Below are 23,876 nucleotides of genomic sequence, written 5' to 3'. Positions count from 1 at the left end.
GGAGTTTTTTAGTACAGCCATAGTTCTTTTCACCTGACCCGCAGCCCCAAAGACTATGGTGTGCTCTGTGGACAGAGTACGACAATCTGGTGTCAATAACCAATTCCTGTATAACATCTTATTGTTTTTTATGGTTTTTTAAGGAATAAAATGGGTTATGTATATAATACATGATATTTAAGTTGGGGTGTGATCATAGTTGATATCCTGACTTACACATTATATATATTTTAATTTTTTAGAAAAACAGTATCTATGTATTATCCCTCAACTAAAATAGCTCAGTCTCCAACTAGAATGTATATTAGTCAAGGCATCTTTTTAAGAGACATTATTTTCATGCTCACAGGATGGAAAGGGAAATAAAAAAGGAGTCTGGAAATAGGTGCATTTAATTCTCCCCAATTTAAATCAAAGTGGTACATCTTTAAGGCAATAACGATATTCCTTCTTCCCCTCTTCATGAACGCTTCCCTCAATGAATTTCTTTAATGTTGATGATGGTTAGTGCAGTTTGAGGGAATCTGTATTTAGTCAGAAAATGCTTCAATAGAATGACCTACCAGATGGGGCCCGTAACAATGCACAGAGGCATCAAACCACCACAGACATGTGGTGCTTAGAATAATAAAAAGACTATAAAATTAGATTAGTTGAGTCTAATTTGGAATTGGTATATTCCCCATGCACCCTTGCCGCTCTTGGGCAGATAAAGCCTTGAGATTTAGCACTGTGTCAGAGCAGAAGACTGCAACTTCCAGTAAAAGGGAGACGAGGGAACGGGAGAGAGGAAAAAAGCATTCTGGGAGGTCGCGGAGGGCAGAGCAGTGACCTCCAATGATTTACAGGCCTTTAGCTTAATGAAATTGTTTCAGTGACATGACGGTAAGAGCTCGTAATGGATTGGATGCCCTAATGTAATGAAATTACTCCCTTCTGCCTAAAAAAAAAAAAAAAAAAAAAAAAAAAAAAAATGCGCAATTAATATTTACTGAGACCTGACAGCCTTTTGGTGCGCTCGTCTGTGTAGTTCTCTCAGACAGTCAGAGAGGAGAGACGGAGCAGCGTGGCAGACAGGCTGGCTCTGCACGAGCTCCTGGCAGGGACCAGCAGCGCCTGCAAGGGGGTGGAGGGACAGGCGCTCGGGTGGCCCGGGCCGCCGGCCCCTCACACTGCCCCCGCTCAGCCTTCATGCTCTCCCCTGCTTTTCCACAGGCAATTGGACAACAACCACATCAGCTGCATTGAAGATGGAGCCTTCCGAGCGCTGCGCGATTTGGAGATCCTGTGAGTTGATTTTGCGATCGCTGCCTTGTGTGTGCGTGCATATGTGTGTATGTGTGTGTGTCCGTGTGGGGAGGAGAGAGGGGGAGAGTACGTGCAGGAGGGTCTGTGTGGATGCATTTCTGGTCTTTTGCTGCAGTGCTATTAAAATTGGGAACCAGGAGATCCCTCCGGCTCACCTTGGTCAAAGTGTTTGCAGGCAGCCAAGTGTGATTTCTTACCTCCCACAAACTGGGGTTCCTGCTAATTAAGTCTCAATCGAGTCTTTCTCCTTCTCCCCCAGTGCTCCCGCAGTATTTGTTGCTGGGAGAAACAGATGGGCTGGAGCAGACCCCTGCCACAGCATCAGGGACAGTGTGTTTGAGTGCGGGCACACTGGGAAACAGGGTCCGGGGTTGGGGCCAGAGAGAGAGGGGTTAGTGCCAGGAGGACAGCTGGAATTACCTGAATCAGAAAGGGACCTTGGTCCAGGGCAGGGGAACGCCACACAGCCTGGGAAAGCCCAGTCATTGCTATTGCTCCTGGGATCTCATCTCAGGCTTCAGTTGAAACTTTAAACAGTGACCGTGACCTTAAAGGGGCCGGGGGTGGGGGGGGTGGGGGTGGGCAATGGGGGGAGATGAGAGGAGGCAGCCCCTTCCCCATAATCCCACCCTTTGCACCTTGTCTAGAAAGAATGTGTAGTTGCCTTTCTGAGCTCTGGATTTTCAAATGAGTCTAACTAAGAAAACCCGAGTCCCAGGAGGAGAGTCAGCTAGGAGTCATCTTGGGGTCATTCAAACTAAAGTTGAATTGTGTAAGAAAACATTTTGGTTATTCTCACCAAAGCTACACTTCTAGCTGTCCCTGATTCAGAGAAGCCCAGAGAGGAAGGCAGTACAGCCCAGAAGAACTTGTGTCACTTCTGTCAGGAGACGTGTGGTCAAGTCCGGATTCTGCCACTGATTAGTCGTGTGACCTTGGGCAAGTCTCTTCGGCTCTGGGAGCCTCAGTTTCCTCATTTGTAAAATGAAAGGGTTGGTTGCTCTGTCTTGGGAGTGACTGCCCCTTTCCAAATTCTGTAGCTGCTTGGTTCTAAAAATAATTCCCATGGTACGATTCTAGCCAGTGACTGATAGCAGAGTGGGGTTTCTCGAGCATCCTCCTAAAAATAAGAAATTACACAGTCGCAGGTTACCTATCTCTGATTCCAGAAGAATCAATGAATGCCAGATAAATAAGTGAATGAGTATTTTAAAGCATTCCTTTGTATGTGAAAGAATGAGTGAAAGGTCTTCCCTCCGCCTTCCTCTTCACCTGGCCCCGCAGACACTAGCAACGGGTTGGAGAGAGCCTCGCCACGTTGTTTGAGAGGAAGGTGATTCCAAGAGGAATCACGGGAAATAAAAGGGGATGCTGATGCTGCAAGCTGCTTGAAATCGGATGAAAGCTGAGAATTCCCAGTCCCGAAAAGACAGGACCCACAGTCGGGGAGGTCAGATTGTCATTTCTGAAATAGATTGTCTCTCCTCACCCAAACTCTGACCCTGGAACCGGCAACAAATGCCTGTCTGCGAGGGAGAGGATGCCAGCCCAAATTTAGTAACCTAGGACTCCTCTTATCAGGAGGCTGGGGCTAAGAAGGGTAGGCAGGATTTTCCCTGCCTGCAAAATAGCATTTGTAGGAAGGGCTGCTCAGAGCCCATCACCTTTTTCTTCCCTTGACAGAGAGGATGAGAAAGATGAGAAAATTCCTTGGGAAGAGACCAGGAAATGGAAGTCACCAGCTGCCACGAAACAGCTGTGACAACCTGACAGCCCTCGTGTTCATTTTCTGTGCTAGGAATGGTGTTGTCTCTCCTCACTAGGAAGGCAGTCTGAGGGAGAAGAGAGGATTTTACAGTCAGACACACCTAGGTGGGGCTTGGGTCAAGTGTCTTAATCTCTCTGAGTCTATGTCCTCAACTTTTAAAAACAGCCAGTGTGGGTACTACATAGGAAGGGCTCTCATAAGTGCCGTCCCTTCTACTTTCCTAACTTTTGCCCCTATACACCCTCACCCCCATCAAGCCCTTGCCCAGGACAGATTTGGACAGATACCAAATGTACTCAGATACCAAAAAACAAAAAAAAAAAAAAAAAAAAAAGATATCCAGATGCACCAGGTGTCTCCAAGTTGAAGCTTTAAAAACCTGTGACTGAAAGAAAAAAAAACAAAGTTCTCATTCCCTATCATTGCAAAGAGCCCATAGGATCTGATTCGTTTATCTTCTCAATTCCAAACAAAGCCAGATCAATAGCTTTGTTTTAAAGACACTCTCATTTGGCTTCACATGGCTGAGTACTTAAAATTAATCATAATCAGTTATTCCGTGGGTTTTTAATTTCCAGCAGAGGCACACGGCTTTGAAACCATCCATCTTAATGGTGAGCCATTCTGAAATTGGCTGGAGCTGACATCTCCATTTAAAGAACCTCCCCTCCCCACCCCTAGGACCTTCCAAATCTCATCCACACATTGACATTTTATAATGCTTCTCTGTAATCACAATTTAGGCACCATAAAGAATCCTGGCAATGAAATAATAAATAGGAACTCAGTGACAGTATCACACATTAGCTTGATACGTTTCTGAGTGAAAGAGGAGAGTTCAAAACATCCTATGCCCAGAAAGAGCATTTTAACATATCTAAAGCTTAAACGTCTGCAAAGTAAGAAGATAAATTATAATGTTTCGGGTGTGTTTTCTCTGACATTAGGCAGTGTGAAGTAGAAATCAAGGAAAGACACATTAGTTGTCCCAGAAAGCTCTCAAATTAACTTAAGGAAAGTTTATGGATGTCAACTGCAAATACAAGTATTTCACATGCCATAACCCTGTTATTCCATCCCTCCTGTGGATGGAAACACCATAAAACTTCTTTCCATCGAGGCTGACGATGGTTTTACCAGTTACATTGAATGAGAACGTCGGAGGTGAGCCTGACAGGTAGCCACCGACTATGAGGAGAAATGAACTGGTACAAGGTTGAGAAAGACTGAAATCTGCCCATTTCAACCTCATTTTTGACTCATTCCCAATGGGGGATGCCCAGCACAGAGTATGGTGGACAGAGAAAGGAGCCATCCCCTCCCCTTTCCAGGAAGTAAGAAGAAAAGGATAGCATGAGCGGTGAAACTTCTCATGGCCTTCCGTGCCACTACGGGGGAGGAATAATGAGGAAAATGAAAATAGCTAGCAGTTACTCAAGCCCAGTGATACCACCAGTGCTTTTACATGTGCTAGCTCTTGCCATTCTCACAGTCTCTCAATAGAGCTCCTGTTACCATCACCCTGCTTTTATCAAAAAAGTAGCCCATCTCAGAGAAGCCAAGTAACTGCTTACCTAATAATTAGCAGCAGAGCCTGTGTGCTAACCATTTTACAAAGCTGCCTTTTGGATGCATGTTGCCAAGGCTGTCATGGTGATTGGCTGCCCTGAAGTACGGTGGGTGTGGGCTGCGGGGTGGTGTGAACTGGCCTCCAAGAACTGATGGAGGCAAACTAGCAATGACTCACAATCCCGCTGGGGAGAAAGTTGGAGCCTTTCACAGGTTTGTGAAATTGGCCCTGTCATTCCCTTCACCCAGTTAACAGGTGCCCACAAAGTTGAAGGTAAATCAAACCTGCAGGAGTAAGGAACTCATCCTGCTTTTTCACTGATATACTTGTCGTCCCAGAGATGATTTATTCCCTCTTGTGGCCATTGTCATAGACTTCGGCACGCCACAGTTTGGGGGCTCTGCTTTCCAGACCTGTCTCCCCCACTAAAAAAAATACAGCCTCAGCTTTGTGGCATTTAAGGTTCTTAACTGAGGGACTGAGCCTCTGTGAGTCAGACCCTCTGCTGTTACTCAAATCATTGCCCTTTAATCTCCACCTGTTCTGTGCTTTTGGCAGTTTGCACACACTAGGTTTTCTCCAGGTAAGTCATGCTTATACTGCAGTTGAATATGCCAGGACTGCATTCCTGGCTCTGTGGGGTCAGGACGCGCTGTGCTGGTGCTCTGAGCCCTGGGTTTCTAGCCCATACCAGCCAGGCTGAGGATGGCCAGGCATTTCACCAGTTATCGTGGCACCTCCCTGCCCAACGTGCCATCGTGGGTCAGAAAAAAAAAATGCTTAACTCTAATGAAAATTTTAAAAAGTAAGAACAAATTAAACAAAAATGAGAAAACCTCATTAATAACATATGTCATAAATTGTTTTTCAATAGTATTATAGGAGAATAAAAAGTCCTTTTGGACATTGTGTCCTGACGAAAGGTAGCAAGTCAGAAGTTCAATAAATACGTTGTCAAAAATGCCGGACCACAGACAACAGAAACACATCCTGAAAATGCTCTCATCTCCCGGTGATTGTTCTGCCCTTGAGAAATCACTGGTGCCAGCTAAATGGCATGGAGATCCCAACAGGTCCGTGGATAACCAGCATGTACTGTTTGGAAGCCCTCACTCCCACTTATGACACTTGCCAATTTTGGAAATTCATTGACATTATTATAGGCTGGCGCTGGTGGGATCTTAGGTGTCTCCAGGATGACCGCTCGTTGTCCAGATTAAGACACAGAGAGCAGGCACTGGAGAGAGGCCCAAGCAGCCTAGCAGTCTGCACCCTGAGCACCTGTCCTGGCTCACCCTAGGCCTGGCCCTAGGCTGGGAGACTTGCCTGAGGTCAGCAGCGAGTCCGCGGTAACAGGGGAACTTAGAATCTGGGACTCCTGACCCATGTTTCTGTCCACACTGGGCACCTCCATGCAATTAGATTGTTCAGAAGGGATCCCCTGGTAAGATTGGGGATCCCAAGCACAGTTCATCCTTTCAAAACCCGCCGTTTAGTTTTGGGTGTTATTTAGGAAATTGGGGTAGGGCACACATTTGTCCATGACAGAATCAAGGAATGATCCAGCTTTTAGCTCTCTTTAAATCAGAGGCTACAAACTAGGCCACAGACCATATTGCTCCCATAGATGAGATTTTTCTTTTGTCCTGTGTAATGTCTTTTAAAAATTGAGATGAGCGTTTCACATTTGAAAATTGAGATATCTTACATAAAAGTCCAGATTTTCAGCTTCTCCAGAAAAACCAGAAGCGCTGGCAACTGTGGGGGGCATTTCCGCACTGCAGTCAGCTGTGGCTGGGGAGCACCTGTCCTCCTTGGATGGGGCATGTAGACCCCATTCTGCCATTGATCCCTACCCATTTACATTAACTGCCAGCCCACATGACCCCTTTGCTGACCCATCCAAGAAGCAAAGACACGCTGTGTGGCCAGCACAGTGCTGGGCGCTGGGTACAGTAAAGCTTGAAGTGAGCAGGTGCTTGGTGGGCTGAGCTCCATAGGCCAGAGCTCACCAGCGTGGTGGAGTTGGGCACACAGAGAGAGCTTAGTGACGTGGAGTCCAGGACACCCGAACCTAAGCAAGGACACCCCAGAGGCAGTCACGAATCCCTCGCATCTTACCTTCTGAGAAGCTCTTCTCAAGGGTTAAACTAGTCTCCAAATTGCGTTTGAGGTTACGGCAGTTGTCATTGGTTTTATGCCTATGAGGGTGAAAAATAAGAGGTGACTCTAGCTGTTCATCACAAGAGCCACCCCACCTGCCCTGGTTCTTGTTCCCCAGGCCCCTGGATCAACTGGTGTACTGAGGCCGCCGAGCCCATGTTTAGAGAGGAGAGATTCGAGAATTAAAGCAATAGCAGAACTAACCAGACTTTTAGGGTAGTTCTAATTCAGTCATATCCTGGTGGGTTCAATGTGGCCTGACGCAGAACCCCACAGGTAGATGCAGAAGAGTGAATGAGGAAAAGGTCCTTTTCTAGTACAAGAGGAAGGCAGTGGAAACAAATTGACAGCAGTCCTGAAACCTAGGTCAGGGTGTGCTCACTATCCTAGAGCGGGGTTGGTGTCCTGGTACAGGGTATTAGGATGTTCAAGCACAATGTTGCCCACTTCAGAGAACCCAGAGTTTAATGCAAGTCGCAGTGTGTTGGCCACTTCAGCTGAGCTTCCTCTGGATGCAGAGCCAGAGGATTAATGAATAATAATAATGATGTAGCAATAATATATAGTACCATGGTACAACAATTACTACTATGATTATATTATTCTTGTTAGAGCCTCCAAGTTTGAGCATCTATTTTTGAGAGTCTACTTCTATTTTTGAGCATCTTCAGGCACTGTGACAAGTCAGTAGAATGAGGCATCTCAGTTAAATCTTCACCACAACTTTATGAGGCACATCCTAGGAATTGCCTCATTTCACCAGTCAGGAAGCTGATCCTTAGAAAAGTTTTGCCCAGAGTCACAGTGGCAAGTACAAGGGGACTACTCATTCCAAACTCGGATCCAGTTCTGCCTGATACCTGAGCCCCTGCCCTTAACAAAAATTAAAATTAAAAGCATCTACCAGAACACACATACATAGAAACAATTATATGCACTACTGAGATTATTTTCTATAGTGAATGCCCAGAATAATTCAGAAACCATAGTTATTGAAACACTGACCCACGGGGTGCTTAGGTCTAAATTTATGACCTCAGCTTTATCAGCATCAGATCCAGGTCCACAAAACTGCCCCAGACATGAAGGTATGGAGCCATAGTTGAGCTTTGGAGGGGTTAGAGTCCTCTCATAGAACCAGCTTCCAGCTCATCTTTACCAGACTAGGTGGTTTGGGGTTCCTTTCCTTATTGAAAAATGGAAACTGTAATACCCACCCCTGAGAATAGCTGTGTGAGTTAAAAGAGATACCGCTGGTGTGTGCCTAGCAAATAGCAGGCTCCCAATCAAGACGCTCATAATAAGTAAAGTTGGTAAATACTTCTGTACTGTTTCTCTGCTTTATATCCACACCTCACTCATGCCTGGCACGTACTCGGTGGCCAGTTAAAGTATGTGGAACCAAATCGAGTTGAAATTAATTAACTGAATTGAAGCCCACACCACCAGTCTCTAGAGTCCCTGTTATGACTTGTCTCTGAACAGAACACGATGTGGTTGTCCTAGAATCATTTTAAATGTTGAACAGCGTAGTATTTTACTGAACCAGTCCACTTTTCACATTACCTTTGATTTTGCATTTCTCTGGCTAAATGGTGATCTTTCTTTCTCATTTTAATAAGGAACAAAATCGGAGCTACAGTGAAAATTGGTGTGTTACAACAGAGACCAGACTCATTTTTTTTTATTTATAAAATGTTTCACCTAGGTTTCTCTGGGAGCTACAAACATTTTATCAGGATGTTTAGTCATGACATAGTTTTGAATATAGAACTGTCATTGCTTAATGAAAGTCTTAAAATATCTCCAGATATTTTTCTTTTGGTACTGTACTGTAAATTGTGATATGCTCATGCAATCAGGATTGAAATTGCACTTTGTAGAAAGCATCTTTAACTTCCTTTCAGTCCCCAGAATACTAGGAAAGCAACTGGGTTTTCTATAAATGTTCTTGTGCCACTCAACACACACCTCCTTCTTAGTCATCCAGACTCCAAGTTCCATGACAGTCATGCTCTTCAAGTGACTAGCTTGGTTTTGAGAACCCCAGCTTAAGGAAAAAGTAAGCATTACTTTGAAATCTAAAATTTTTTTTTTCCATTTAAATAAGTAGCACTTCCACCTGTAAAATACCTAGAATCTGGGGGACACTTGTGATTTCTAGTTGATTTCACTTTCCTGTTAACCAAAAGCTAGTTCCATCTCTGAAGTTGAAAGTGTATTGGTGTACATTCCTGGGTTAAGAGGATTTGGAGAAGACAATTGAATTGTTTTTGATCAGCAAAGGGTCTTGAATCAATAAACCACCTGTTAGCTTCTCCCGTGAGTAGCACTTAGGTGGAGTCGGCAAGTCTTGGTGGTCTTGCTGTCCCCAGGGGCCACAGATTCCAGCTGCCGGGTCTCTGCACTGGAATTCAGACTTGACAAACTTGGTTTGGGAGCAATCTTTTGAAATGCTTTGTCCCACCTAGAACAAACTGGAAAAATAGTTCTGCATGTTTAAAGAAAGATTCCAGAGAGTATTCCTTCAGGAGGGTGGGGGAAATGCAGCCACATGCCTACGGCGGTCAGTTCACTCCCAAGACCAGGCTTCTGTGCTAATTTGCAAAGGTGCCCCTGCCTGATGGTCAGCCTCTGCCCTTTCACCATCCCCTCAGCTCCCAGCAGGGGCTTTGGTGACCAGTATTTGAGCATGTTTAGTGAATATCTTGCCTCTAGATCAGCGCTCATCCCATGATACTCATGGACCTCCAAGCCAGGGAGCCTTGTCCCTCTTGAGCAGCCAAACCTGCCTGCCACGGCTGCTGCCATTCCCACCAGGGATGCCCAAGACTGGACAGCTCAGCTGACCTGTGGCTGAGAGTCTGCTTTTCTGTAGACCTGAGTCTTGAAAGTCAAGATCCTAGGAGCTCTCACAGGAATTTGGCCCTCTCCTACTCATTGGCTTAATGGAAGGAAGGATGATGTGGAGAAGGTGATGGAGACACAAGGCTGGGAAGAATTGGAGCAACATTCCTACTGTTCCCTGAGCTTTCATTTCCTGTCTTTGAAGGTATTAAAAAGTAAGGGATGGGCCAGGCGAGGTAGCTCACGCCTGTAATCCCAGTGCCAAGGCAGGGGGATTGCTTGAGCCCAAGTTTGAGACCAGTCTAGACAACATAGCAAGACCTCTACACAAACAAAAACAAAAAACAAAAACCTTTTTTTTTTTTTTTTGAGATGGAGTCTTGCTCTGTCGCCCAGGCTGGAGTGCAGTGGCGCGATCTCGGCTCACTGCAAGCTCCACCTCCCTGGTTCAAGCGATTCTCCTGTCTCAGCCTCCAGAGTAGCTGGGATTACAGGTGCCTGCCACCACATCTGGCTAATTTTGTTGTATTTTTAGTAGAGACAGGGTTTCACCATGCTGACCAGTCTGGTCTTGAACTCCTGACCTCAAGTGATCTGCCCGCCTTGGCCTCCCAAAGTGCTGGGATTACAGGCATGAGTCACTGCACCCAGCAAAAAAAAAAAAAAAAAAAAAAAAAAAAAAAACCCTTTTTTTTGTTTTTTGAAGTAAGGGATGGTGGATGAAGGAGGGATGAAGGAAATAATGATTCCATTTCTCCAAGGTCATATTTGGATTCTTCAAACTCATTGTCAAAAAGCTGTAGAGAGTCCATTTTCTTTTGACTTGTAACTAAATCGGAGGACTCCAACTGCTGGCCCATGGGTTGAATAAAACCAACAGATGTGGGATTTCATGTTTTCCTTTAACTTTTTTTGTTTACAAATAATTAGAATGTTTACAAATAATTAGAATTTGTTGCCAACATTTAAAACTCAAGTAATTTTGTGTAAAAGTTTATAATTCAACTTCCAGTGAATATCTAGCAGCTTTGCCAACCCTGGACCCACCTGTGGCTAGGATCTCTCCAGCAGTGCCGTCCGACAGAACTTTCTGTGATGAGGGAAACATTGCATCTCTGTGTTATCCAGGATGGAAGCCCCTGGTCACACATGACTCTTAAGCACTTGAAGTGCATCTTCCACAACTGAGAAACTGAATTTTTAAATTTGTATTTAATTTTAATTGATTCCAATGTATTAATTGCCACATGTAGCTCATGGCTACCTTATTGGACAGTGCAAGTTGGGAACTCTGGGTGGGTGCCCTGTCTGGACAGGGCATGCTCTGCAAATCACCATAGCTCCCACCAGGCCTGCTTCCTGGTCCTGCTCCAGATCTCTCCAGCCATTTCACATCCATTAAGAATGTTTAAATAGTGTCTTTTCTAAAAGTAAATCTGAAATATCTGCCACTCCCCTCACCCTCCACCTCCATCTTTTTTTTTTTTTTTCTAAGACTGAGTATCACTGTGTCGCCCAGGCTAGAGTGCAGTGGCACGATCTCAGCTCACTGCAGCCTCCACCTCCCACGTTCAAGTGATTCTCCTGCCTCAGCCTCCCGAGTAGCTGGAATTACAGGTGTGCACCACCACACCTGGCTGATTTTTGTATTTTTAGTAGACATGGGGTTGCACCATGTTGGATCCCCCTGGTCTCAAACTCCTGACCTCAAGTGATCTGCCCTCCTCGGCCTCCCAAAGTGCTGGGATTACAGGCATGAGCCACCATGCCCAGCCCTTTCTCCATCTAAATTTAAACATCTGGGTCTTATACCCACAAAAGACCAATTTTTATCAAAACCCAGGAGTGTGATCCTTGCAACCATGGCCCACCAAAACAAAACCCTCTAAGTGTAAATTTGTTTCCTGATCCCCATTATTTGCTTCTCACAGCCTTGCAAATGACTTCCACAAAGTCAACTGGGTAGGAAAATTACCCCCTTGTCTGAGCCCCTCCTGTCTCCATAGGTACACTAGAGATGCAGCAGCCGGTTAGGGAACCAAGCCCGTTAACCCCACAGAAGGTGAGCCAGGTACTTGCATAAAGAGAGAAGGAAAAAGAGCTGACCCTGCCTAACTGTTTTCACATGCTGCACACTGGGGGCTACTTGTGACTTTCAGACTTTGGCTAGATGTCATGTCTTTGTGCAGAGCTGGGCAGATCTGGGCATCCATGACCACTTCTTCTAACCTCTGGAAAACGATTCCCAGTCTGGAAATGCTATTTTAGAGCCAGCACCAACCCAGTTGGAATTAGAGAGTGAAATTTTAGGCTAGAAAGACCCTGGAGGTCAGCTGGTTCCACCACTTCATTTAAAAGAAAGAAACTCCCCCACAAAGGTTAAATGACTTGCCCACAGCCATAGGAAAAATTCATGGAAGAACCAGGCCAGAAAGCAGGTCTTTTGGCTCTTTATCCAGTTCTCTTTATTGCTGTCTGCTTGCCCCTATATTAGCAGACAGGTAACAGAAGTAAGTGAAACCAGCTTTCATGTCCTGTTCATGCCATCAGCTCTACATCTCCAGCATTTTGCTAGAGGGAACGTTTTGCATTCAGCATGGGGACAACACCCTCCCTTTCCAGGGCCCTCCGGGCCTTTGGCCATTGCTTAGGAAATGGCCACTCTAGTGCCCCAGTAGATTATCCAGTCAGGTGGCAGTCTGGAAGAGACCAGATTCCACATCATTGATCCCTGGCTACCGGGGTTGACCAGAAACCCATTGAGTAAGCACTAGAGTTCCCTACCCATTGCTGAGCCCAAATAGCTCAAGCTGTAAATTGCAATCAGTTCCCTGGGAGACTCCCTCACTTGCAAATATCAGAGGATAAAAAGCAGGACCTCTCTGGCATCTCAGCCCAGGAACAGAGCCTCATGCACCCTGTGCAGCTTTTCCTAACAGCTCTGAAGTGGCTCAGTTCCGACTGTCCACAAAAAGTGACCTATATGTTTGGTCACAGAACTAATGAGTAGCATGCAAAAACCAGACAAGAGCTCGCCTGCCTGGTGGAAAACAGTCTTACCTTTAGAAATGGAAACTTATTCAGGGTTCTTTGTCCCCAAGTAATAATGGTTGTGGCGGGAGAAACATTGAATAATTTACAATCATTTAAAGGTAATTCATCACTGGCGGCTGCCCTTCGGGAGTTGCAGTATAGAGGGAAGGTTTCAACCACATTTCACCATAATGCCATAATGCCACTCTTGCATCCATGGACACGTTGGCAGTTGCCTGATTTCTAAGTCAAGACTGTCCATGGTCCCAGCACTTTGATTTTCTTACAATATTTTTTTCTGATTTAAATTATCAAATTAATTTGTTTGGTTCAGACCAAAAACTGGCACCTGCAAGCCAGATCCAGCCCCCAGGTGTTTCATTTGTGGGTTTTAATACTCAAGGTGATTTAGTTGCCAATATTAAAAAAAACCAGGAGACCTCATATGAAAATTCTAGACATCTGGCTTTCTCTTTAAAAATAACAAAAGGGAAGAACTGGCAGTGCTGCACCCCCATTCCAGCGTAGTACAGTCTCTTGAAACAAGAAGTGAGGATCCCATTTAGTAAGGCTGGGTTTACAACAGTCCCCACCCAGCTCACTCACTTATATGACAAACCTCACTCCCGTAGGCAATTGTGTTTGTACTCCTGGATTAGCCCAGAAGGCCGTTCAGAGTGGAAATTTATTTGTATCAAAAGATGCCAAAAACATGACCGTTCATGCTTTGATATTCGCCAACCCCTTCAGTAAACAGTGAGCCTTCCTACATACCAAACACTGGGCCTGGCTATGTAACTACATGAAACAGACTTGCTGTCTGTCCTCGCCTAGTGTACACGTTTATGGATATTTTCAAAATGTCCCTTTTCTTCCTCTCTTACTGGGCTAGGCACCAAATGCAGCTGAGGTGGAAATTGCCTGTTTCTTCCCTTTACAACTGCAAACTCACCGGTCCAGTAATGTAAGTTGGAGGTCACTCTTGCATCCGTGGACACGTTGGCAATTCCCTGATTTCTAAGTCAAGACTGTCCATGGTCCCAGGCTCTAGATGACGAAACAGAATTGGGAGACCAAGGCCATCTCATTCACATGTCATTTAAAGTACATTTTAAAATAAACTCCATCATTGGAAGGCAGTTGAGCCATTCTGAGTCACTGCTAGGCAGTATCTGTGATCACCTCAATAAATGAGTAAGGAGTTCTTCGGAGCCAAGGGACCCCAAACACGGGATCTGATTGAGTAGTGACGGGATTTGAGGATTTATCTTTCTCTTTTGATCTTCCACTTTTAACATTTTTTGGAGGCATTATTTTTCTTTGAACACTGAGGCTCTGCCGAGTGGTTGGAGGCGAATTTCTGCCTGTCATAATATGAATATATAATAAAAGAAGAACCAAAGACAAGCCCTTTTGTTAAGGAATCTGTATTATCAAAGGCCCAAATTGGCAGCTGATTGTTTTTATTTATTTCTGTAGGTTTTACATGACACCTGGAGACCATTTAAAATGTTACTTGGCGGTGAGAGCTGTGTGTTTAAAAATAACGCTCACCCGGTGCCAAATCACTTTAGAGTCGGGTACAAATATTGAGACAAAAACCCCAGCTGTTATTGCTTTGGCTGCTAATTTGAGGTGTCAAATGAGAGCTCGACTGCTATACGTCAGTGAATAAGGCCCCTTGTGAGATCATTATGTTTTCTAACAGTTGAGAGTAATGGACTAATCAGTGCAGCATCAGTTGTTTTCATTATATGCCCACACAATGGTTATGAGCTTTAATTTAAATGGTCCACAGGGAGATCAAGGAACTCAGTAATATGCAGCACCCAGGATAGTCCAGGAAAGCAGGTAATGCGAAAGAGATGGCTTCCCACCCTTGTCTCGCCTCTCCCTCGACTCTCCCCCACCCCCACCAATCTCTCGTATTCCTCCCACCTCATGTGCCCTTGGAGACCCATCACCCACTCCAAACAAGCAAAGGAGAAGCTTTGCTTAAGGAGCAGGCAGATCTGTACTTTCTATTCTACAGGGTATTCTTAAAAATTCCAGTCAACCCATCCAACAGTAAGGGCCACTAGGCTTTTGGCAACACTGATACGTGTTAGCCAAACCTTGACCTTAGACGCCTTTGAGACCTGGTTGTCCTCTCTCCTATGTTGCCTCTCCTACCTCCCTCACTCTCTGAGCTGAGCTCTCCCCGCTCCTCGGGCAGGAGGAGGGCTGCGTGATGCTGTTGTCTTGTAGCAGCCTCAGCAGTGAGGCCAACACCACGTTCCTTGCCACTTCAGGGACCAGTAAAGGATGGGTTCGTCACAAACTCATGTGATTCGCCTCCACCTTGGAAAAATGTGGAAACTGGAAAGGTGACATCTGTCTGTCTGAAGACAATCCTGTGAGAGGCAGTTTTGTGTAGTGATGAAAAATATAGGTCCTGGTATCACACCTCTGGGCTTTGAATCTTGGCTCCGCAACTCTAGCTGTGAGATCTGAGCAGAGTTTCTGTCATTTCCTGGGCTTCCAAATGGAAGTAATAATATCTCAGGAGTGTTGAGAGAATTAAATGAGATAATGTATGAAAAGCGCTCAGGCTAGTGCTGGGACTTAGTAAACACATCATAAATAGTATCAGCATTATTTCTGCTATTATGAACATCATAGATACATTTATTGGAAGATTTTGGCAAGCTTACTTCAAAGCAATATCCTTGACTACTCTAGCTCATTAGAGGCAAGTAGTGTGTTCACAGGAGAACCTATACCATTCTGCTTAGGTTTTCTCTAAGGATGCTTTATTGCATCATTCTTATTCCTGGTTTCTGGAGCTTGCTAGAGCCCCCAGGCACATTAGAGCAGTGTACAGCTGGATGAGAAAGGCAAGTTCAACCTGGAGAGGAGGGAAACAGTAAAGGGAGCTTCACTTAAAAATGATAGGGTACTTAGGAGGAGGTGCCAAGGACGGAGGCCCTGGGCTGAGCGGGAGGCTTGGGGATGCCCCTCTCAACCTGAGTGGGGTTGAGATTCAGTGTATGCTCTCCTGGGGCCAAGTCCACAAAGAGAAGCCATCCATATAGATTCGAATAGAGCTGAGTCAGCCGATAACGATCACACTCATGGAACCTGGTAGAGTGTCGTAGGGCCTGGTCATCAGCAGTAGGCCCTGATTCCTGGTCCCATGTTGGCTGCCCATCAGCAACTGCCCAGCAAGACTGAGAAGAGTGGCTTGCTTTGACCTGTGAGCCAGAAAGGAGATCTGGCATGTAAAGGACAGCCCCAAGAACCTGCAACATCCGCAGTTTCATTTGTCTTGCCCTGCCTGAGCCAAGCAAGAGGGAGGGCCAGCAGTGAGTCCCCCTTGAGGTCCGCACACGCCAGAGCCCCTCCGTGCACGTCGTCCCCTGCCTGTGGTTTAGGTATTTCTCGCAGGGTCCGGCCACAGCAGTTACACACTCAGCTGCTCTTCAGGAAAGGAGTCTGGTACTTTGGCTGCATCCACCTCTGTTAATTCACTGTAGGCACTGGTAGAGATCGTGCTTTCTTCCAGGCTTGCCATGCTGGCCATTGGATGCCCACATTTGTCAGTACAACTCAGGGCATCTCTCAGCCCACTTTATTAAATAGACATCCTGTCGTCATGGTGGCTGATGACTCACCAAGAGTCTCCTTCTTGGGGGCCATTAAGGAGGGAACCACCTTGCTTATGTAGACTTACACAGAAGTCTACCTGCCTTGACACAGGACGTGGGCCAGCCCGCCAAGAGGGTCTAGGGAGTCTGGACCCAGGGAGTCTGGATCCCCACCTATGTGGACGGGCAGAGGAGGGATTCCAAGAATACCCCCAGGAAGGTTGGCACACAGAGAGGCTGCAGTGACACTTACTGCAGATGCCTGGTTTTGCAATTATGTGATACATGCTCGCAGATAATATTGTTGCATTAGAGCCAATTACATGGTGTTATGGACACACAACACGCAGATTACACCCAGAGCCAGGAAAGCACAGAGTGATAAAGCGATGGCCTAATCGGAGGAGACAGAGGGAAATGTCAGCCTTATTAAGGTTGCCAGGGTGGGGTGGCTGCAGCTGGACGTGTCTCCTCCAGATCAAAGATGGCTATCTTGAGGGATGCAATGGAGAGCCCCACGTTGACACTCAGAAGGGAACAGTGGAAGCCAGGGGCAGAAGCCAAGTTGGAGCTCTCCAAGGGTGGTTACAGCTGCCTCCATTGAGGACTGTCTATCATTTCAGAGCTTGGGCTTCTTCCTAAGTGGGGAAACACCATGCCTGCCCCAGAAGAGGCCTTCAGTCCCAGTTGCTGCAAAACAGCATCCTGTATACTACCCTCTACACTTAAGTAAAGGCTCTATTCTTAGCTTTTCCCCTAGTTCAATGGTTTGCCAACACGAGCTTGCATGAAACTCCTCTGGAAGGCTCATTAAACACACAAGGCTGGGACTCACCCCAGGGTTCCTGATTCAGTAGCGGCTTGTGCCCTAACACATTACCAGGTAATGGGCCTGGTCTAGAGACCACATTTCTTTTTTCTTTTCTCTTTTTCTTCTCTTTTTTTGTTTTGTTTTGTTTTGTTTTGTTTTGTTTTTGAGACAGGATCTCACTCTGTCACCCAGGCTGAGTGCAATGGCATGATCCTGGCTCACTGCAACCTTGATCTACCAGGCTCAAGTGATCCTCCCACCTCAGCCCCTCAAGTAGCTAGGACTGCCAGTGCTCACCACCATACCCAGCTAATTTTTATTTTTTATGTATTTATTTTATTTATTTTTTTGGTAGAGATAGCATGTTCCTATGTTGCCCAGGCTGGTCTCAAACTTCTAGGCTCAAGCAATCCTCCCGCTGTGGCCTCACAAAGTACTGGGATTATAGGCATGAGCCACTGCACCCAGTCTGGAGGCCACATTTTGAGAACCGCTGCCCGAGTTCCTTCCATGCACAACCCAAGGTGGATTCACCTGTGCTGTCTCTTGAGCAGGGCCTCCCCCTAGGTTTCGATTCCACCACGGCATTGCAGGTTCTGGAAACAGTGGGACTAATCTTCCAAGGTAGGAGTGAGACTGCCTGCTTTTGAATCCCAGTGCTACTACTTGCCACTTGGGATTTCCTGAAAATGTTTTTTGTGGTTTTTAAGTTTTGAATGCCTCTGACCTAAACCCCTCTTCTTACCGAGCAGTTACATGCCTTGCCTAGTATGTCACATTTAATCACCGACAAAGGCAGAGACAGGATGGTTCAGTTCTACAACAGTCAAGGGCCAACAAAATTTGTATAAAAATCCAGATAGAAAATATTTTAGCTTTGCAAGCCATGTGGTCTGTGTGTCAACTACTCAGCTATTGTAATGCAAAAGCAGATAGACAATACAGAAGTGAATGCGTAAAACCATTTTTACAAAAACCGGCTGCGTTGGATGGGATTAAGCTTGTGGGCAGTTGTTTGCCAACCCCTGGAGCATCCATTATGTGAATCTCCATGTATTTATCCCTCCTGGGGAGCCCTTGTCCCATCTCAGTACCTTGGCATTGGGCTAATAGGCCCCCAAAGATGTCCATGACCTCATCCCAGAAACCTGTGAATGTTGCCTTCTGTGGCAAAAGGGACCTGGCACATGGGACAATATTAAGGATCCTGAGATGGAGGAGTTATCCTGGATTGTTCAGATAAGCTCTAAGGATAATCACAAGGGGCCTTGTAAGAGGAAGGCCCCAGTAAGTGGAGATCACAGTGAGTGGCAGGAGATGTGACAACAGAAGGAAGAGGCTTCAATGGCTGTTTGGAGTTGTGTTCAAATATATATTTTTAAAAATTGTTGAGTAACAAAAAGAAGCAAGAGGTTGATGTGACGCAATGAAGCAGCCACGAGCCAAGGGACGTGGGTGGCCTCTACAATCTGCAAAAGGCAAGGTAGCAAATTCTCCCCTGAAAGAAACGCAGCCCCAGAAACTCATTTTAGACTTCTGACTGCAAAACTGTAAGGGAATAAATGTGTGGTGCTTTAGGCCACCAAATTCATGGTAATCTGTTATAGCAGCCATAGGAAACTAACACAAGCCTCATTCCTGGACTCAGTCTTGCTTGGATTCAAATCTTGGCACTTCCACTTGCTTCATTCATGAAATGGAGGTGATATCAAAAGTCCTTGCCTCGTGGGATAATTGGAGGAATTAAATGAAACAATACAGGCTGGGCATGGTGGCTCACACCTGTAATCCCAGCACTTTGGGAGGCTGAGGCAGGTGGATCACCTGAGGTCAGGAGTTCAAGACCAGCCTGGCCAACATGGCGAAACCCCGTCTCAACTTAAAAATACAAAAGTTAGCCGGGTATGGTGGTGGGCGCCTGTAATCCCAGCTTCTGGGAAGGCTGAGGCAGGGAGAATTGCTGGAACCCAGGAGGCGGAAGTTGCAGTGAGCCGAGATCACGCCACTGCACTTCAGCCTGGGTGACACAGCGAGACTCTGTCTCGGAAAAAAAAAAAGAAATGATACAATGCAGTACCCTTAGCTCAGAGCCCGTCTGGCATATAATAAGCTCTCAGTTAATGTTAGCAGTTATCAGTAACATCTCATCTAATTGCCACTAAAGCTCTATGAGCCCAGTGCTATTATTATCTCCATGTTACAAAGGAGGAAGCGTAATGAGATGCAGAAATTTACCCGTGGTTGCATAGGCTGTAAGTGGCAGAGCCAGTCTAAACTAGGTCTCTGCCTTCGAGGTCCACCATCACCACCTCTCCTTGGCACTGGGGTTGTAGCACAATTCCTTCATTGAATGCCAGCTACTTAGGCAGCGGCACAAGAACCAAATAGAATGCAGTGCTCTGTGTGTGGGCAAAAGCTGCCGAGACTGGAAATCAAATAAATCTGTGTTTATTAGGGAAACGAAAACTGTAGCTGCCGTAGCAATCAGCGTCTGAGAGGTTACCAACCCTCTGACATCCCCGGGCTGGCCAGCCCCAAGCAGCAAATCATGAAAGTCTGAATACTGTGTTTAGTCATTTTGATTCTGGAATAATTGCTATTATCGTAAATGTTTTATAGCCCTCATTACGACTCACATTTAAATATCAGTGTAGTAATACGTTAATAAGTCATCGCTGCCAGACTACTGCCGGATGCAGTTATAGTCGAGGTCCTGCTTATAATTGTACTGTATATTCAGCTAAATTAGAGCCGGGCTGTGAACTCCACCTGACGTTGAATGACTGGGCATGCTTGGAAAGAAACCCCTTCTCTGCAATAGGGAGGATGCTCAGATTTTTTTTTTCTGGTGGTCAGTCAATAACCTTAACTTGGTTTCCCCTAAGTGTGGAGCCCAGAACTCTGAAATGGACAGAAGGTGAAATGGAGGCATCATTTCTGTCCTGCAGGCATTTCTAATCCAATGAGGAAGGGGGGAGAAGCATAGCCCTCACCCCCAGGAAGCTCCCTGCCAAGGCAGAGTGCCTGGTCTGATAGCAGTGACAAATTCTTCAGTGTTGTTAGATGAGATATTCTGAAGTCTTTCTGGATGGACAGAGGCAGGATAGATTATCCCCCACTGAGCATCTCCCCACATACACACACACAGAAAAGAAGTCACGTGAAACAAAACAGCTAAGTGAGCTCAACTTCATAAAATGCCAAATACTTGCATTGGTAACTTAGTGAAGTTACAAAGTAGGCAGAAGTAGGCAATGTAAATTTTGTCTATTCATTCTTCTTTACCATCCCATATGCCTAACAGTGTCAGACACATGGCAGGTGCACAGTAAATATGGGAGGGAGGAAAGGAGGGAGGGAGAAAAAAGAATTAGGTTCTGTGCCTTTTGCCACGCAGATGATAAGTAGATATGGGGGATTACAGGAATAGTCTGGGGCAAGGGAGGTGTAGTCACTGGAATCCTGCTTTGGACTGGGGTCACAGGGGCTGGAGAAGGAATCGTTACAGGTCCCCTTGGGTAGGATGGAGAGTATGGGGGGCACTGTATGCTGGGTAAACCTCTGTTTCTATTTCCATGGGGGTTGGAGTAGAGAGGAATATAATAGGCCAGGCCAGGACTAGATTCTCTCCACGAATATCAGTAACACAGTGACCTCCACTTACTGAGCACATACCCCATGCTAAGCCTTTTACCAGCCTGTGACATAGGTACCATTACCTGTCTCCTCCCACAAATAAAGAACCTGCAAATAAGAGATGTTGATAACTTGCCCAAGGCCACACAATTTGAAGTAGTAGGATTTGATTTCCACCATGTACAGAGCAGGACATGAGGCTATAGTAGTGCACAGGATAGAAAATGGTCCTGTCTTTGCAGATATATGATGTACAGGGCATTTTAAGAGGAAGATCATGTGTTTACCAAAAGCCAAGGGCAAAAGACATCTGGCTTAATCCATGAAGGCTTCCAAAGAAAGTGTCCTTCCTGGGCCAGTAGGGACCCATGGAGGCCTAAGAGAGGGTAAGAGGAATTGGGTTGTTGAGTAGGGGATGTCTGATGTGGTTCTGGGAGGAGCGGAGAAAAGAAGGGCACAGGAACAAGTGGCCACCATGAGGGATTGTACCAAGGGCTGTATCCAACTCTTCCTCTTTGGGAGGTACAGTGAGACAGGTGTGGAGTCAGGAAGCTGAGAGCTAGGCTTGACTTTCCCACATATTGTGTCTCTCCACCTGGGTAGTCACTGAAGTAACTGATGCAAAAGGCCCTCCTGCTACATGATGTTTCTGCTCTGCAGATGGCCTTCCTTAGCTGCCACGCTTTCCCTAGGCTTCCGTAATAGGTTTCTCCAGAAGAGTAAGCCTGGGTACTTGTCTATAGCCTGGCTTCATTCTTCAGCCTCATTTCAGTCTAGTTCATTTATAGATCTCACACCTTTCTCTTTGCTTTTCCCTGCACAAAAGTACCTGTCAGTGCTAACATGCACCACAGGAGCTTCATTCATGGTCGTGGAGATGCACCAGAAAGAAGAGACGCACAGAGCTCACAGACTTACTTGAGATTGGATGTGCTGAAGGCCGGGCACGGTGGCTCACACCTGTAATCCCAGCACTTTGGGAGGCCGGGAGGGGGTGGATCACCGGAGGTCAGGAGTTCGAGCCCAGCCTGGCCCACTTGATGAAATCCCATCTCTACTAAAAATACAAAAATTAGCCAGGCATCTGTCATTCCAGCTACTTGAGAGGCTGAGACAGGAGAACAGCTTGAGCCCAGGAGGTGGAGGTCGTGGTGAACCGATATTGCACCACTGCACACCAGCCTGGGCAACAAGAACGAAACCCCGTCTCAAAACAAAAAAGATTAGATGTGTTGAAAGAGTCAGAAGATGCCTAGAAAATATGGAATCACTTATCCCCACAGCATCCTGTGCAGGGCAACACATGCAATGGGTGGGACAAGGAGAATGCAGCAAGGTCGTGCTGGGCTCAGATCCCATCTCCAGAGCTTTACAGTGACTGTTCTTGGAAAACTGATTTTGCCTCTCTGTAGCTAAACCTCCTCATCCATAATATGAGGATAACACATTTGTAGATTTGTGTGTTATTAAGCATATCTGTTTCCTTCTCTGTAAACTGAGGACAGGAATAGGTAACCGGCATTGTAGATGTAAGAATTAGAGGTACTATAATGAAGCACTCAGTGCATAGGAGGGTTTCAGGAAGCAGTACTCTTACTCAAGGTGGGTAGGCAAGTCCTGAGAGGGCAGTAGAGGGAAGGAGGGCTCCACCTGAATAAAAAAATCAGGACATGCTCTTCTCGTCTGGAGACCTGTCCACTTGTCTTCAGCTGCTCCACTGGCCAGACCATGACTGTTGACTCACGGTCTTGTGGTCACATCCATCCCTCCCCCCACCTTCTACAAGCATCTTGGCGCCTCCCCCTGATGCTCCCTGGCTGACCATCTCCCTTCTCTATCTCCACAGCACCCTCAACAACAACAACATCAGTCGCATCCTGGTCACCAGCTTCAACCACATGCCGAAGATCCGAACTCTGTGAGTAAGAAGTCCATGCATCTTTCCCACTTACTCCCTACCTCATGCCCAAAGTGCAGCACTCTAAGCTGCTCGTCAAACCTACCATGCTATGACTAGGCAGATGGTTCCTACATTCAAATGCCTCCTTATTCTGCTATTCACCGAGGGGTGCCTTGGCGAGCGAGGGTGAATGCAGAGACAGGTCATAGTGCCACCACCCATGGCTCTGAACCACTGTTCTGCATCAGGCAGACTCATTTCTCTTACCCTGGAACTGTGGGAATTCTTCCTGTATTGTGCGCATGTTTTCCGTCTTGATAGAAAAGATTATTAGTTTTACATTGTCACAAAACATATAGAACTCTGACTGAATGATTCACCATTTGCTTAGCTAATATCACGTAACTTCGGCAGTTCTGTCACATTGCCAGTGGTTACAATGGTTTTCCCCTGGGGAATGAACAATACAGGAAGAGTCACTCCTTCTCGCCACCCACCCAGTCCCCACCCACCACATTTCCCTGCTCACCTGCTCCCTGGATGATATTCTGATATTAGAATGCAGTCATTCTCATACTTGGTTCTTTACCTTTAATGTCTTAGGTGGGCTTAAGTTTTCCAGGGTGCATACTCAGGAAACAAATCTCATCGTGACCAATACCCAGAGCAGTTCTCGTGCTCTTATTACCTGGGGAGTTCCCCTCTGCTCCCAGTCAGGAACCTCTTTGTAAGTTTCTCTGTAAGTGGACTCTGTCAGCCTTTCCAGAGAGGTTCAGACTTGATACTTGGCTTGCGTTGAGGGAGCTTTGGTGGTATTTGCATCACACTAGTCAGAGAAAGAGCCAGCTCCCAAGGGTGTCAGCCAAAAACATTTAGGACCAAGGCCAAGGGCTAGAATTCCTGCAGTCCCCTTTATTAGCTCTGTGTCCTCTGTTCCCTCCTCTATAAATAGGAATGGCGGTGAGGATCAGATGATATTAGATATTTAAAGTGCCTGGCAAGCTGTAGACAATAAATGATATTGATTGTTACATTATTATCACATGATCAGAAATCGGGACTGAAAGTTCCAAGCAGCCATCTGATCTGTGCTCCCTGAGCAACATAGAATCCATGAGATTTGGAAATCCTTACAGCAGAGCTTCCCCAGTGGGATACCTAGACCAGCAGCATCAATATCACCCAGAATTTGTTAGAAAAGCAAGATTTCAGGC

The 23,876-nt window shown here is 46.0% G+C and overlaps 1 protein-coding gene across 4 annotated transcripts in view; it reads left to right on the top strand.

The window, feature by feature from the left end:
- The window catches only part of SLIT3 (slit guidance ligand 3), a 641,659-nt gene that overhangs the window by 456,863 nt on the left and 160,920 nt on the right, over positions 1 to 23,876 (top strand). For all 4 annotated transcript variants that reach the window (XM_025387957.1, XM_025387956.1, XM_025387959.1 and 1 more), the window contains exons 6-7: positions 1,216 to 1,287; positions 22,609 to 22,680. In XM_025387957.1, coding sequence (XP_025243742.1) covers positions 1,216 to 1,287; positions 22,609 to 22,680 — 144 coding nt within the window. The remainder of the gene's footprint in view (positions 1 to 1,215; positions 1,288 to 22,608; positions 22,681 to 23,876) is intronic.

Source organism: Theropithecus gelada, chromosome 6 (assembly GCF_003255815.1).
Source record: "Theropithecus gelada isolate Dixy chromosome 6, Tgel_1.0, whole genome shotgun sequence".
Lineage (NCBI taxonomy): Eukaryota > Metazoa > Chordata > Mammalia > Primates > Cercopithecidae > Theropithecus > Theropithecus gelada.
The sequence above is the reverse complement of the archived record's forward strand: the minus strand, read 5'-3'. Positions and strand labels throughout refer to the sequence as shown.